The 17,922-nt window shown below is 36.5% G+C and overlaps 1 protein-coding gene across 2 annotated transcripts in view; it reads left to right on the top strand.

Annotated features, from left to right (window-relative positions):
• Positions 1-17,922, top strand: part of PIP4K2A (phosphatidylinositol-5-phosphate 4-kinase type 2 alpha) — a 115,209-nt gene that overhangs the window by 85,684 nt on the left and 11,603 nt on the right. For both annotated transcript variants that reach the window (XM_040589832.1, XM_040589833.1), the window contains 2 exons: positions 7,489-7,635; positions 10,319-10,357. In XM_040589832.1, the coding sequence (XP_040445766.1) occupies positions 7,489-7,635; positions 10,319-10,357 (186 nt within the window). The remainder of the gene's footprint in view (positions 1-7,488; positions 7,636-10,318; positions 10,358-17,922) is intronic.

Below are 17,922 nucleotides of genomic sequence, written 5' to 3'. Positions count from 1 at the left end.
ATGCTTGAAGTTGCAAAGCATCATGTTATTTATGACTAGACTGTAGAGTCCATTGTGCATGGACCAGCCTTCTTTCTACACTGAAAGAAAAAATGGCCTGGAGCATGAACCAGCTAGGTTTCTAAGTGTTACGCTTAACCCAAATATATATGATGTGTTAGGTTCTTATGCTCTGAATTTCTATGCTAGCCAGTTTCTAACTACTGTATTATTTTCTGATACATAGTGTGAAATACTGCTTTCAGTTACATTTTAATGGTAATTTGCAATTGTTTTGGGCTGCTTATATTATTGGTATACTACCAGTTATCAGTGGAAGGCTCCTTGCTACTCCTCAGGTGTTACTTCAGCTGAACATCATTTACTTATTCAAATGCACTACAACCACTGTTAGGCTTAAATGGGTCAGACTTTCATATATTAGAAAAGCTGTTGCTGTATGGGCTTGTAGATGTAGTTTGACCATGTAAAATTGTGTAAGTTAAGCATGTTCATGTTAAATACTCAAATAGTATTTGAGAGCAAAATCAAACATTTATTTGAAATACCTCCAAATCTGGTGTGATTTTAAACCTATGCTCCTGACCCCAAGAGCATGGACCAGAAAAAAGGAGTTAAACCTACCGCTCTCTTTGACATTGTTAAAGGAGAGCTCAGCAGTGCCATCTGTGTGTTGCCAGGATTTCACCCTATGTTCAAGGAACAGGTAATACCCTCCTTCCTCCTAAAGGAAAAGTTTTAATTTCAGCATATATTTAAGGTATGTTTATATATTTCTTTTAGATGTATTGTCCTGTGCAAAAAGCTTATCAGTTTACCTAAATTGCAAAGTATACTATTCAGCAGATATCAATATATATGTAGATATTTTCTAAACTACAAATATGATTTTCAGGGGCAGAAATCAGTGACAGTTGAGTAAAATTATGTAGGTGGATGTTCTAGTTTCTGATATGTCTGAATCAAGATAACCTGCCCTTCCCAGTGAGATAAACTTGCTTTAAATCTTAAATTGGTATAAAAGCAGAGTCCTGTGCTCTTTGAGAATAGATGACAGGCAGGATAGAAATTTTTAGAAATAAATTAAAGCAAACTTGAGTGTCTGAGAAAAAGAAAAACCTTTGGAAACCTTTTTTTTTTCTTCTTCTTTTTCATTAAAATGGACTTCAAAAGGGATTTATTATTTCTCAGTGCTGACACCCAGGTGACTTCAGTAAAGAAAAGAAACTGAGAAGCCATATCGAAGCAGGTGAACAAGAGGGAATTTCTAGCACACAAGCCTTCCAGTATAGAACTACTCATGAGTGCAGATACCCTTTAGGTTTTCTATAGGTGGCTGTCCCTGTTGACAGCACTTCTCTTCCTTACACAGGTAATTGTATGCAGAACTGACAACTATTGCACTGCCTGTTTGTTTCCCTGGCAACCAGCAGAAATAGTGAATAGTGGTAAAGGAGAGGGACTGCCCATTTACCGGAGGCAGCAAACAGCAGAACCATGGGGAGGTGAATGGGAAGAAAGGAAAGAATAGAATGAGCTAAAAAGGGGAAATGAAAGCATAAAAGAGAAGACAAAAGCAGGGAAAAAAAATCTTACCTTAGCTTTTGGAGAGGAAAAAGATATGAAAGAAACAGGAAGGGAAATGAAAGGGGGGGGCGGGGGGAAATGCAGGCAGTAAGGTGAAAAAGGGGGAAATTACAAGAAGATCAGGGTTCAGGCCTGTGCAGGAATCAAGGAATATTGAGTGGAAGATAGGAGAAAACATTAAAATCATAAATAGGTAGAAAAACATTACCATAGGCTAAAAGCAATTTTGTCACAAATCTGTTAAACATAGGCTGGAGAATACCCCAGAAAAGAAAGTGGGGACTAGGTGTCTAGGAGTTTGCACTGAGATGGGCTGACATCAAGCCGGTAGGTTGCTAAGGCAGAGCTACATCTAAGTTTGTGTCATCCTCCCTCCGTGTCATTACTTGCACAGGTTATCAGTGGCTTGCTTCCTCCCAGCTCCTCCCTTTTTCTTCATGAGTTGCATCTGTATGTATCTCAAAAAGAAGGGAAAGGGTAGGTAAAAAGGCAAAGCAAGGCAATATAATGTACTATTATCTAAGTACAAATGTGCATGAAGGACACATACCATGTAATGGTGACCCTGACTCTCTGTATGACCTAATGTAGTAAGAGGTAAAGATTTATGGGAGGTTTCCAAAGAAACGCAGTTAAGAAAAGCCCTTCAGCCAGTCCCTTGTATGAGTCAAGAAGCTGCACAGAACATGTCCTCTGCCCTGTGCTAAGATAACAGATATATAGCACCTTTGATATGAAAAACCAGAAGCAGAAAAAGTAGACATGAGAATATATCTGCTCTCATTCGAATCTACATTTCACTTGCATCCGTGGGCCCACTGTTTCCTATAGGATAGGTGACCCTGAAAGTGGGAAACTCACTAGCATGAGCATCAGATGGAATTGTAAAAGGGCAATATGCAAAAGGGCCATACAACCACAGACTGGAACCGCTACCAAAAATCTTCACTAAAAGATGTGAAACTTTATAGGTAAATACCTTAACTACACAAAATATCAGAATGGACTTGGCTGAACGTGGCTCTTTTGAGGCCTAGGTTTCACCAGTATGTGTTTCCTATGTATTTTATGTCTGTAAACTCCTGATGCTGTACACAGCACTTTCAGAAGAAACTGCATGCCCAGTGACTCATTTGATTGTAGCAGTACCAAGTATGTTTCTGATAGCAGATCTGCAACCTAGATAATCACACATGGTGGTAACATTTAGATTACATTGCACTTTGAAGTAAAATTAACACCGGCCGAAGTCTAAAACAACGTAAAATGTAAGGCTTCGAGTCATAGGGCTTGTATCTGAAAATCTGTGTATTTATTGAACACTTCTTTAAATGAAATTATTTTCTTACATTACTTACTAGAAGAAAACAGCTTTATGTGCCTTGAAAATCTATAACTTCCTATCGTGTTGCTCTAGTTTGATTAGTTAATCCTTTCGATGTGTCACGTAAGTAGCCAGTGGATAATTTGCTGTGAAATTATTAGGGTTCAAGAAAATGGCAATAAGCAGAATAATATTCTGAAACATGATATAATGCAAGGTTATATACAAGGTTCTCAACCTCCTTTTTGGGGAGTGATTCTACATGTCAATGCATGTGCACACAACACGTTGGTGGAGGCTATTTCTGACTGCAGGCAAGAGGATTTGAAAGAGAAAATTGAGGCCACAAAAGGAGTGTCAACGTCTTGTCATTCACAAAGCCTAAAATGTTTTTAAATAATTATATCACTTGCCATTCAGTTTCTTTAATGAAAGTATCCTAATGAATGTATAGACTTGTCACATAAGCATTTGATAATTCAGGTATGATTGCCTTAATCATGATGTAGAAAATCATTAAAATAATATACATGTTGTGTATGTCTGAATTAATGTCTGCAAAAACAGGCCTATCAGTGAGAAATAGGAACATTAAGTTTTCACATAGAACCAAGATAGACATAATTCAGGATTTAGTCTTCACCAATGTCATTCCAAGGGGAGGAGAAGAAAGAGTAGAAATGGGAATTTTACCCTGTGTTTTTCTAAAAAGAGCTAAAACTGGCATAACTTCTTTGCCAATAATTTGTATACATTTTATAATCTTTCAGTCATCATGGTAACTTACTGGTGTAACTGTGGGGAAGCAAGAACCTAAGAATCCTAATTTTCATGTAAAATGAGATAGGAGAAGTTCTGTTCTTCTTAAGGAATCTTGAAGCTGTATTTATACAAAAGTTAACAAGAATATAGGGTCATAAAGAATTTCTTACTAGTTTTGAGCTTTAAGCATGAGGTTCAAGGGAGTTCAGAAAATTATGTATTTGAAACCTATGCTGCACAGTTGATAAAATGTGTCAACATGCTGATGATACTTTATTTTGTTAATGGTAACATTGTCCTTATGCTGTGCAGAAAAATGAAATTTGTCTGAATTAACAAAAAATGATGAGGTGTTTATTACAACACTCTTTTTAAAAAAGATGGATTTTGTTACTGGATATAAGGACTTATAAATGTATTAGCTAAGTGTTACAGTTTTATTTAGCAAGGCTGCTTGGTAGAATTGTTTTAATGTTCATTTTAGAAAGAATTAACATAAAGGAGTGAAGGTCTTTTCTTCCACTGAAATTTAGCAGTCCTGTTAAGCATGTACCGGCTTATTTTCTAGGCTCACTTTTATTCCAGCTGTGAGTGGGAAACTTCAGGAAATCATTCCTAAAAAGCACCTTGAGGTGACTAAATTGCTACTTCATTTATATCAAGATGGACAAATTGAAAATCTGCCAACCACAGTCACCAGTGCAAGTCCTGCTGGACTCCCACCCAAACAGATGACACGTTTTGCCTCCTCTGTGATGCAGATATGGGGGATTGATAGTTTCAAAGGTAGGAAGTTCTAGACCAACCTTGTAGATGCTGAAAGCAAGTGGCATTCCTCCCTCTTTCCTTTGTCTCCCCATCAGGATAAGAAATGTCATGGGAAACACTGAAATCATTTTAGGGGCTTTTCTTTAAATTGCAATGGCAGGACTGTCTACAGTCGGCAGTGAATAGGAAACAACTGTTGTGGTACATAGTCTGCTTTGAGAAGGTCCCTTGGAAGTTTGCAAGAACATGGCCAAGTCCCTTTTTATTAAGTGAAGAGCACTACCAGCATACCATTTCATGTCCTGTGTTGCATGCTAGTAACACTGCCCTTTCAGAAGGCTTGTTTGTAAGACATTAAAGTGAAACAACAGTGTCAGCAAATGGCTAATCCTAATGTACAAATAGGACTTAAGCGACTCATTAATTGCCTTTTTTCTCCCTGTTACATGATGCAGAACAGTTTGGGAGGAGGTTGTGTGCTGCTGACCAAAGGATTTATTTCATGTTATTGCAGTGGGTATGTTGCACGTGTTCTGTATTAATGACATTGCTGTTTTACAGATGGGGTACCCTTAGGACCAGAAAGTTTAAAATCTGAGAGCTAGCACTAGCTAGGGTTGAAGAGATAGTTTAAGCGTCAAGACTGTGACCCTAGAAGCAGAGAGGAAGGGCAGGGTACGTAGTCTGGTACGTAGGCCTAGCTGCTGTTCCTTCACATGGCACAAACTCTCTTATGTGATTTCATATAGTTTCCATGTCTTGGATTCCTGTATGGTAAATTGAAATAATGGCATTTATTATAATTTAAGTTCTGTACTTAAGAGCCATAAGATGAGGAATGGCTGGATCCATTAAAGAGTTGAGTGGCCTGAAGTTCTGTGACACTAAACTCTTCTTGACCATCCTTGAAGAACCTAACCATTTTGGAGAAGGAATCACTCAGGAAATGTTTTTATAAGAATCCTTCCCACCTTCTATAAAGCATTAGAAAAGTATTTACCTTTAGGATATATGCCAAGTACTTGATGTTTATGAAAAAAAAAAAAAAAATCAATGTCGTTTGACTAATAGGGATTAGTATTTTAAACAAGTTTTCTGTAACCTCATAATTAATAGTTCTCATTTCACTTGATGATTGGACCTCCAAGACAAACTTCTGATGGTCGAAACGAGCTGTGTATCCTGTAACACATTGAAACTGGTTTGTGAGGTTGTTAACAGCCCTATGATTGAGAACCCTCCGGTTGAAGAACTCTAAACTTCTGCCTCTGTTAAATGCAGGAGTCTTCTCAGGTGCAAACCAATCAATCTTTGTGCACTGCTCAGGACTGACATTGCTCTTGTGGCCTTTTACTGTCAAACTTCTTTGTATTTTGGGGCACACAATTCTATTTCCTTCTAAAGATTCTGATTTGTATTTACTGAGCCTCTGCAGTGGCTTATGTTTTGCCCATTCTTAGGCAGTTTGAGCTTAAAAATGCTTTGCTGTGAAGTGGCACAACTGCATCTTGACCATGTTCTCTGCTTCAGGGCTTGTAACCTCCAGGACAGCTAGAGGGCAAACAGAAAGAAGTGTTACAGCCCCAAACTGTGCCAGCACAATTCAACAGAGCTCACGTGTCAGACTTGTTCGTCAAAATTATGTTCAATTCACAGTCAACAATTTCCGTTATTGTTGTTCGTTCCTTTTGTTTCTTGCTGGACAGGATTGTTTTCAGGACTTTCAAATCTTTCTAATTTTATTTTTCCATTTAAAAGGTTCCAGTATAAAGTTAGTGAGAGAAATTCCTTAAAATTAACAGAGGAGCCCCAAACTGCAATACCTCCAGGGTTCCAAGAGCTTTGTTATATTACTTGTTACCAAATACTAACTACCTTTGTTAAGCAATTCAAATGGCTTATTCAATTGACTTGTTCTAAAGTCTCCTGTATTTTAGAATAATGTGTTTCCAATAACTGGGTCACTCTGGCACAAAAGAAACAGAAACTTCAGTATTCATGGAAAGTTTAAAAGCTGATCTTCTTTAAAAGCTGACTGTTGGTTAGTTTCTGCGTTTCTGATTTGGGCCTTGAATTTTTAAATTTTCTTCAAGTTCCTCTGTTTGAGACTTGGTAATAACAGAAAGAGATAAGTTGGTGAGTCCTTTTCTGGTTTACATCATTTTCCTTGGTTCCACAAAATATGAGTGATGTGTTTGAGTTGGTTTTAGGATTAATATAGTATGGGTATTTTTATTCTGGGAATAAATATTAATTTGTTAATAGTTCTCATCATCAATGTAGTCTGTACTTTTTCTGCTTCCTCCAGTAGTCTTTCCAATAGAAGTTCAAACTATTAGTTGTAAGGCAAGTGATTTTTTAAAAAAAAGACAGGTTTCAGGTGCAGGTGGCAAATCTTTTCAAGGTTAATAGCCCATTTGTAATGGAATATGGTGACCTTAAGGAAATACAGTCATTCATAAATAAAAAATACAGGGATCTTGCACTTCACTACTCAACTCTATTGACCCTGAAATGCAACTGTCACATAGGAACTAGCAGAAAGTTGGTGATTATAAATAATACCCCTTGCTGGTGACAGCACCATAAACGTTCATCATAGTAAACAAATACTGAGAACAGACAAACATACCAATTACATATAATCTGGTACAAAATGCAGCAGTATGATGTTCGAAAATACATTTCTGGGTTTTGACACTGGGTCCAAATATGTTACTTGCATTAAGTGTGCTTTTTGGACCATAAAAGTGGAAAGGTCTGTCAAATGGAGCCTGCTCTTTCTATGAGGTTTTCTGTAGAAGTGAGGAGTTACAAATTAAGCAGTTCAAGATTTTAATTTTCACACACTGGCCTAAAAAGCAGGGTAACCTCCCAATGAGGGGGATTGTTTTGGCCTGACTCTTTTCGAGGTTTGTCTCCACACAAATACATATTCAGCAAATAAACGTGTTGTTTCTGGGTGTTTTGTCTTCAAAAAAGTATAAATATATATTTATATAATATATATCCACCCTCACTTCTGTTCTTTTCTTTTGCTCCTGCAGTTTATTGTGGAGTGTCATGGGAATACACTTCTTCCCCAGTTTTTGGGCATGTACCGGCTTACTGTTGATGGAGTTGAAGTATATATGATTGTTACGAGAAACGTGTTCAGCCACCGTTTATCTGTTTATAGAAAATACGATTTAAAGGTGAGAAATAACTGCTGATGAAATAACTGACGAAGTAGCTGAAAAAATCTTTACTATAAATGTTAGCTTATGTTGGTGCTTGAATATTGCTCAGAATTTTAATTAATTTTAAGTTGTGTTATGTAAGAGCCAGCATTAACTGGTTTATTTCTGCATCTGGGTTTAGCAAAACTGAAGGATGGTTTTATCAAAATTGTGCAAATTTATTTGCATTGTGCATTTTCAAAGAGAGCCATTTAAGTGGGTGTGTTTGTTAAATGTAAGTAATGGTTAAAGGTAGACCCCCTTCACACATATCCAATAGTAATTCTGCTTCCTGTAGGTCTTTATCAACATAATGGAAAGCCACAGCTGATTCTGCAGAGGGCTTTTATAAAATAACTAAATATCATCATAAGTTAAACCAATAAATTGCTACTAACAAAGTACATCGCTACTCCAAAAGCTCCATATTTTATTCCATATTTTTAAAATAATCCAATTTAAAAAGAGAAGGTTCTTAAAAACAAAAATTTCTGTTGCTTTTATCATAAGGTGTATTTTAGGGTTTTTTCAGAAGGTTTATCTGCTCGTTATTTTGCAAATAGTTAATACACAGTGCCTACAACTAATGTCCGAAGTGTAGTCTTAGTCTTTTTACTTACCTAAGGGATTGTATTTTAATTTCCTCCATGAAGTCACCCCTTAGAAACCTACTTCTTTCTAGCATGTTTTTGTGTTGAACAGCTAAGTGCATCTGCAAACTTGTTTTAAGGTGTTTATTTAGCATTCTGTATTAAGACATTTGTAATGCTGTGCACACCATCCTTTCCTCCTGTCAGGTACCTACCTAGCAGCTGGTTAGATAGTTGACTGAACGTGATTTGTAAGAACTGATTTCCAGATTGTCAGCAACTGACTTTTTGGTATTTAGTACCATTGACAGCAGAGTTTCCTCAAGCAAGACATTTTTTTGAGAACTGTATGTGTTTTAGAGCATTGTAATGTCCAGATGCGTTAAAAAAGGGGGGAAAGCACAACAGAAAGAAACAAATGATATAAAGCATGTTCTTAGCGTTGGTATCATAAATTTACCTCTGTGAATGCTTCTATACTCTATTCAGTTTGTCCAGCTGGACTGAATTGCTTTAAAGGTAAACTTCTCTTGCAATTTAAATTTAACGTCAATATCACATTATTCTTCAAAACTAACTCCTTCACTGAGTATTAGTAGTGTTGTAGTGACACTGCACGTATTATAAATCACGTTTTCTTTACTTTCATTGCTACAGCATCTACGGTTGTAGGTTGAGTCCTTTTTCATACATGAGTATTTTTGACACTAGCTTAGAGCTCACTTGTAGCGCAAGTCTTTACCTGTGCAGATACTAAGAGACCACAGATCGGCCTAGGATTTCAGAGGTATTTTCTTGGCCACTGAGGTATTTTATTAAAATTTATTAAAATAACTTCAATGTCAAATTTGGCAATCTCCCTAATTTTTACTATTGTAAATCCACTTTTTTCCCTCCAGTTTGGTTTTCAGCTGATCTTTTTTTAGGCCAAATAGTCTGTTGGAGCACGGAATACAACATAAAAAGTGTATTTTTATGTAACATAAAAAGTAAACATAAAAAGTTTAGTAAACTAAAATGTCAGACTTTCACTAGGCTTTATTAGCAGTTAACGATACAATGCAATGAAATCCCTGCTTGCTGTGCCATACATAATAACTTAAGATGTACAGCCCCATTTATATTTTATCTCCATCTTTTCTAAGTTTCTCTCTGCAAACAGCATAAAACGTGATATAAAAACATGTGGTTGGGAATCCTTATGTTCTTTAAACTAGCATGACTGAACTCCAGCACTTCTTTACACAATGCATACCTTCCAACAAATTATAGAGCTGATTTTACCCATCTTTCAGTGTCCAATTATCACGTTTGTAGTTATAGCACTGCAAGAAATTATTATGTGATAAACAAACTCTGGGTACTTAAAGGTGTGGTCCTGCTCCAAGAAATTTGCAAGGAAGTATACACAGCCATTTTTTGGTCACCTCCAGTTTATTCAGAACGCACCATATTGCATACTAGTTCTAAGCTTAAAAAAAAAAAAAATAAAAATTAAAAAAATAAAATTTAAATAGCCAGAATATCTTTGGCAAGCACTGTAAATCTTGTGAATCCACATTTGGTCTCATCTCTTCTTTTGACTTCATGTTGCTGTGAGGTGCTTTGTTCTTGTTTGTACTTTGTGATCTTTTAAATATTTCTATGTGTTTATATTGTGTGACATCTTTTTCAAATGTGTATTACATATGTCCAAATAATTACCTAGAATAGGCTATTCCATAACCACACAGCTAAATTGGTACAAAAAGATGAGAAGTCTGCCAAGCAAGGCAGCAACTTCTAGGATGATAGTCTCAAAATGAGGATGAGACATGAAGAAGCTCCAGCAGTCAGGAGAACATATGTAGAGCATTTGAGGATTTAATCCATCTTTCTTCTCACATGATACATCTTCTTCAAGTGATTGCAGCAGTTCAGCGGCCCTGGGCATTCTACTTACTGTATCACCTTTCTTTAAAACAGCTCTCAAGTTCAGAAGAAAACATCCACTTTTGACCTGTTATCGTAACATTTTCAAATCAGTTTCTGACATATGCACATTTTTAGATCCATTTTTTCTGTTTCAGGGCTCTACTGTGGCTCGAGAAGCCAGTGACAAAGAAAAGGTATGGTGCATTTCTGTTTCTTTTTCAATTATCTAAGCTGCTAGCTGGCCTCAGGACAACCATAACCAGTGCTGTTCTGCCCCTTTTCTTTGTTTTCTGTCATATTCTCCCCTCTTGAGTTCTACCTTATTCCCCCCTTTATCTTTCCTCTATTTTCTGCAGACCTTTGAATATTGGTTTGCAATGGTGTTGAGATTTCAGAGGTAAGTGAGCCAGTCCTCTAGCTCCTTCTTTTCCTTTTTTTCTCTTCTCTTCTTAGTTTCTTCAGGGCCTGCCCTGTGGTAGGAAAACATCAGGACTTTCTTCTCTTCCCTCCTGCTTCTTCATCTTCTTTCTCTTGCTCTTTAATATTGAGATTTATGGATGCTCCATGTCAGTTAATAGAATGATGTGACGTGGCACCACTTCTAAAGTGAATGCAAAGATGAACCAAACCTTGAATTGTGAGAACCTCTGGGTATGTAAAGCTCATGCAAATGAGTGAACAACTGACACGCTTAGATGTACATGTAGCTATAATGAGAGACAGGCTGCCTCAAATTCTGGGCCGAAACCTTGCTCTAAAAGGAAATTGATCACTTTGGTTTTCTCCATCTCCAACTTCAGTTCATTTGGAAAATTTCGTGTTCTCAAAATCAGTGTTTCTCTCAGGTTTCAGTGACACAGCCTGATAGCACTTTAGGAAAGGTTTGTCTAGAGATTCTATAGATAATTGGAGGTGGGACATAGTCTTCATCATCTAAGACTTCTTAAATTTCCAAATTTGGGTGAAGTCCAAGAGCCCATGAGCCTTGTTTTCTTAATTTTTCCAAGCACATTCCTTCTGAATTAGCATAAGATCATTTAGCAATTCACTTAAAAGACTTCATTTTATGTTGTCCCCAAATTCCATTCAAATCATTTGTTTTTCTCCTGAGCATTAGTTGTATCATACCTGCCTCTCTGAGTCTTCTACAGATCACACAACTGCACTAAGGAGTAAGGGACATGCAGTAGCTGTTCGGTTCTCACAGAATGAAAAACTCTGAAGTTTTTCCACTTTGTCCTAAGGTATGACTGAAGACTTAAAGTTCTCCTTCCAGCATTAGGCAACTAATGTCTGCCATGTCCCAAATGCCAAATGCAGTTACAATAGTCAGCATTAGCTCCCTTTTGCTGTACCGGGCCCTCAAAGTCATGTCTTGAATGGTCTGCATTCTTTTCTTGTGGTCTATTTTTGTCCTTGTTCAGTAGCACAACTCTAGTGTTTTTAAAGCAGAGGGATTAACCCTTCAGTGTCTTGCAAATGATACCTAGTGTCATTAAAAACCTCTGCTGGTAGTAAAATAATCTGATAGTAATGAGGAGGGCAGATTATTTGGATGGGACTACTTCAGGTTGCAACATTAATGCTTGGAATAGTAATGTAAAATGTAACGATATTACATGTATTCAGCTATACAGGAGCTGATACTATACAGATATTTAGCGCACTGGTTTTGAGCAGTTTTAAGAATTTGTCTCATAATAAATAGAAAAATAGTAGTACACATGTACTGTAGTTAATATGTTGAGTGAGAACCTCAAAGAAACAGTGCCTTAATTTTGTTCCTATGTAATTTCATGGCAAAATTACTATTGAATTTGATCATAGCTAAGTTGAAACAAAGTTGTGTAGTTTTGTATAACTGTATACAACAAATATTCTTTAAATGTAATGTGAAATCATAACTTCAGTGAGGCCAATAACAAAAATTCCTATCAATTTCAACGCATCTAGAACCTCCTGTTTTGAGTATTTCTGTGAAAGAAATGTAAAAAAAAAACCCTGGTCATCCATATTCTTCAGTTATTTTAAATATTACGCATTATTTTCTTTTCAAAGGAATTTGATTTCTTGGAGACAGAACTACACTAAGCTTACTGATGTTGCAGGCAGACGGTGTGAGGCTGTTGGAACAGCCTTCTGTTACTCATCAGTCCCCTCAAACTCCAGTGCAGTGCAGCAGGGAAGCCATAAGCTAGACTTGGAACAAACACCTCCAAGAAAGGGAACTAACTGGGTAGACATCGAAGTTCATAGAGGAAGCAACATTTTACAAACACTTTAAGAAAGACTGTTAGGGATTCAAGCAAGGGGAAAATAATATTTTGCTTATTACATGGCCTTTGTCTGAATTTTTGAGTCTGCTGATTGATTTGAAAGGGTCAAAAATACACTAATGCATGTCTGTACTGTAGATGTTCAGAACATTCATTTGTCACTGCGATTTGAATCTCCTGCCATAGGAGTGGATTACTCATTTAAATTACTCAAGTGTTTCTAATGCAGCTTTTAAGCTTAAATAATAAGGGGGTTGTGTATTTATATGAATATACAAGGAAAGTTTATTTTTGAAACTGAGCAGTGCTGAAGACCTGCTATCATGAGGTGTATCACTGCATGTGTGGCACTGATTTCAGGACCTTGAGGACTGTGTTGACATAAGATGTTGATGGTCCATTATTCTAACTACCAAGTGAGAGCCCCACAGCATGTTTTTTCACTCTCATTTTCTCTCAAGTAGATGTCACAGTTTCAAACTTTTTGTTGTCTTCTGTGGGAATCTCAAGCCATTCTGAAAGATACTAAAACGCCTGGAAAATTCTACCCTGAAAAGCAAAAGAAAAAGAATGATGGGTGGGTGGGTGTGTGGGCGGGTGGGTGGACAGGCACATTTTAGTAAATGCTCTGAAGAGATTTTGGTGTCTCCTATGTTAGATGAAATTGCTATGAATGATTAAACAAAACCACATAATCTCAAATACTAACCTGATGTAGTAATTTATTAGCTAATTTTTAGCCATAGGCAAGTTAAATCATCAATTTATTAATACCATCCTGAAATGGCATTAATAATAATAGAATTTCAAGTAATGGCAGCATTATTTAATTACTTATTATAAGGGTATCCACTGCTATACACATCTGAAAAACAGAAAAGTAATAAAAGACAGGAAGCTTTTGGCTCTAAAGTGTACAGCTAAATTGTCTGGTAATGCTGTAGTTTTTAAATGGGCTTTTAAGTAATTCATATTTAATTTCAAATGCCAATATTCAAGTAATCAAATGGCTTTCAAAATATCGAGCATATGTTAGCTTTTTTTAAAGCGGCATAAGCCAGAAAACAGAAGAGCAAGTCTTTCTGTGACATCCTAATGCAGACTGAAAATTTTAGATCAATTAGCTTGCAATTGCAAACTTGGCTAAAATTATGTTCTTGAATCTTTTTCCTATCAAACTACTCTTTCGTTATTTTCTCAGTTAATAAAGAAGGGGCAATTATGCAGAAAGATGTAATGGATTAAAAAAATAAGAAATCAGGAAAAAATAGATTTTTCTACTTCAGGTTTGTAGTGTAAAATAGGTATTAGTATTCAAATATTTTACATCAGTTTTCAGGAAGAAAAACTCGATGGAGTGACTTCATTACTTTTCTGTCCTTTTTTCAGTTTATCTCCTGTTTGACTGTCTTCAAGCTGTTTGATATCCTAACATATTGATAGAAGCTCTGAAACTGTCATTTCAATATTTTGTAATAACCAGTGCGGAGACAAGCTCCATCCCTTAGATTTCACCTTAACACACAATTCCTCTCATTTGCATTATAAGTGATATTTTTAATAACAAAGGCATCATTTTCTTGGCAACAAGTATCTAACATGCACTTACAGATTTTTCTTGAATTTTAAAAGAGTATGTTTCAACAGTTGTCAAATTCTGACAGCTGCTCCTGTTTTGGTGTTTTTTAGGCTTTAGTTGTTCGGGGTTTTTTTAATTTATTTTTAATAGTGGGCATTTTCTATTCATTCCTTGGACAATTTTGCCCTCTTAAGTGAAACCAGGATAATGCAGAACTCCCCTGGTGGTCTGCCTGCTTGCAATTATGCTGTACTTGCGGTACAACATCAAATTAGCAGTTACAGCTGAGTCTACTTGTACTTATAAAGAACTTAAACATATTACTTGTGAGTGAGCAACTCGGAAGGAAATCTGAGGAAGAAAAATGAAAGCAAACTGAACTGAAGCCCACTATATTTCATCTTTACTAAGCAATTTCAGAGATTATTGCATGGTTTTTAATTAGTTTAAACCTGGTTACTTTGCCACCTCTGTTGTATGTGTTGTTTCATAAATAAGCATAAATGAAGAAAAATTACAGTAAACACATTTGAACAAAGGATATTTTTTTTCAAGCTCTTATTTGGAAAATAATTGCTGTAGTTGACAGCTACGTAAGATTTTAGTTAAATTGTACGCAAAATACATAGCTCTGATAATTAGATTGGAAGATGCTGCTAGATGTAACAAATCATTTCTTCGCTTCTTACCTTATGATTACAACATATAGTAATTAACTGATTTCTGAGAGGGCAGGTATAACTAAAGGAAGAAGAATTTTAGTATAGAAGCATAGCAACAAGATTACTCAGTCTTAATTAGGTTTTTTTTTCTTTTGATGTCAATAGGTAAAACTTCAAGGTAGATCATCCCAAAATCTTAGCTATTTTTCCTGCTATTTTAAAATTGCTGATTTTTTTTTTTTTTACTTATGTCTTCTAGTGATTTCAGTCTCCTTCATATGCCTATCTCACACAACAGACATTTGAGGCATGTCTTCGATTTCTCTGTGAAATGAATCTCAAGGTTGCATATACAGAGATAACTTTCAAAGCATGATACTGCAATTCATTGCAAGGAATGGACATTCACAGTTCAGATTCCTTATTTCAGTGTTTAGCCTTCACACAACACCAACCCCATTATTGTTTTTTAAAACAAATCACTAGTTTGCCTTTGTTTGGGTTCTTTTCATTTAAAAATCTGTCTTCCATATGTTAAAAGAATTTAAAAAAAATTAAAGGGGAACAGTCTCTTGCATTTTATATATGTTGCATGTTCATTTTGCAGCAGGAAGACGTTAACCCTAGGGATAATTCTGGATGCATTTCCCCGAGCATTGAAAAGACATATAGTTACTGGTTTGGTACATGCTCAAATTCCTAATCCATCTACAACATCCTGCACAATTTTTTTTTTCCTACAAAAATATCCATTACACTGGTGAAAACCATTTCAGTGTTCCTTCTCAAACCCCCTTTTGGGATTACAGCTCCATTTCCATTGCCATTTACAGTCCTGTGATGCCAAGTGGAGCTGCAGATCCTTGTTTGGTTAGAAACCTGGTCTTAGGACAAGGCAAATTGTACAACAAAAGTTTGGAGGTCCCGCAACTACTGGAGGGAAGAAGCTGCAGTCTTCAGCTTTCTTTGGAAAGCTCTAGTTTCTCTTCCATTCCTTTGATGGAAGACTTTTGATTCAGTTCAAAACCACCTGTGCCAGCTTGCTGAAAACTGTATTTAGCACTATGTCCTTTTTTTAAAATACTGCCTTCAATATATGCTTGTGAGCCCAGTCAGTCTAAAGTTAGCTTATTTCTCTTTTAAAAAAAAAACATGTATGTGGGCCATTTGCTGTGAAAAGAAGCCCAGGACATGGAACTTCACTCCTGGCACATGTTTTATACCAGTTTCAAAAGTTTTGAACTGTAAGCCCAATTCTGCTCTGATAAGTTGTGTGAATAACATGACTCATGGCTCGTTCCAAACAAACAGTAAGACTGCTATGCAACATTTCTCCTACAACCTAATCTTTGCCTGTATTAGGTGAGAAAATGCTGCCAGGTTGTCAAGACAATTAAGTCGTCTTCCTTTTTCAGTCCAAGGCTTATTCTGACACTTAACTGCCCTACAGCTGTTTTAGCAAGCTTCTTCCAAAATGTTGGCATTGGTGTTAGCCATGATCATTATTTTCGGTCTTGATGCACAAAAATCCCTTTGGGAAGAAACAAAATTGCGTTAGGATAGGATGCTGAATTGAGGTGTGTTAAGAAATCTTTAAAAACTACTTCCATGCTCATCTAGATATAACACTTCACCTGGTTCTTACCTTTCGAGACTTTTTTTTTTTTTCTCAAAACAACATCAGTGGGCTGTTTCACCTTAATTTTAGTTTTTAATCTGTTATCTTAGTCAAAGAAATCTTTTTAGCCTTTTCAACGGCAGCAAAACCTTCCTGCCATTAAAATTCTCTATGACCGTGGCAAACTTTAGAATGCAAACCTGAACTGTGCAAATAACATGCTTTTTAATAAATAAATACTTCATATTTGTAAAATCTATTGTGCCTTTCTTGCATTTTTAAGTCGGGGATTAAAAACAATGGAGATGCTTCAGAAAGAAAATCTATTATTAATTTAGTGGAAGTAGTCAGATGTTCATCTCCTGTGCAGCTCTTAAAATATTTAGTTCTTTAATGATAGTAATATATTCATTACAATGAATTACATTCTAGGAGAATCTTTTTCCAACAAGGATTTTGCTTCATTGGAAATATTTGAGAGTTCATTAAAAATTAACTGTATCAATTATTTCATTAAAGCAAAGTCTCAGTTTTTTCACTCAGTATTTTAAACTGCCACAATGTGGTTTTCTTTGTATTTACTTATTTCAGTGCGTAAGAAGAAAAGGTACATATTAGGACTTTTCAACATGAACACATAAATTATTAATTTAAAATAACTGGGAGAGCCCCTCCTAGCCACATATTTCATAGGTTTTAATTCCTAAATTCACAAATCAATTTTAAGACTTAAATTGCAGTTGAAGTACTACCACAGTCACTACTAGCTGGCTGTCATTAGTGATGTTTGGGACTGCAGCGGTATCCTAGGGCTATTCAGCTTTAAATAAACAAGGAGAATAATACTGCCTAGCACACCCACACGAAAAAGGTTTGTCTAATAACACCTAGAATGAGGAAGGATAACGGGCTGGGAGGAATCATGCAAATAATGTGGTGAGGGCAACCACTGGCACTTAGCTTTTTAGCTTTGGTTTCTTGTATGGGACCCACCGCTTTTAGTGCTTGCTTTTTCTTCGCACGCCTCGGTACTGGCTTTTAATTTACACAGTTATGCACTTGCCAAGTCTTCACAGTTGCAGGCACTTGGGTGAAGGTAAATGACCTCAGATAAAAATCTGCAGAGGGATTATCGAGGACTGGGGGGAGCCTGCACACAAGGCAGTGAAGTCTGTTTTTTGAGAGCTGATTCGCTGCCCTGAACGTCCTTGGGAGTACCCTTGGGGTCTTGTGATGGTGGGGAAGAAATGACAGCCTGTGTCAGCTTTGCTAGCTCACTTTTATTAAAAAAAGATTAAAGACAAAGTTAAAGCGGAGTATGGCACCTGCACGACTGGCTTATCAGCTCTAGCATCTTCCAAAAAAGATATTTCTTGTAATTTAAGTTTCTTTTTAATAAAGACAGAACTGTTTTCAGTGGAGAAGCACGCTTTCTCCTTCCAGCCACCCACTGGGTCTGACTGGCTGGTGCTGTGCTGTGCAGTGCAGGAAGTCTGTGGCAGAGCTTAGAGATGAACCTGCCATCTCAGCATCTTAACCACAAGCACATCCTTCCTCTCTGCTCACCCCCCACCTTTAGGGGATTTTTTTCAGTGTTAATGGGTTTGTTTCACTTTAACCTCTG

This window comes from Falco naumanni, chromosome 4 (genome assembly GCF_017639655.2).
Source record: "Falco naumanni isolate bFalNau1 chromosome 4, bFalNau1.pat, whole genome shotgun sequence".
NCBI lineage: Eukaryota > Metazoa > Chordata > Aves > Falconiformes > Falconidae > Falco > Falco naumanni.
Note: the sequence above shows the minus strand (reverse complement) of the source record. Positions and strands in the feature narration are given on the sequence as shown.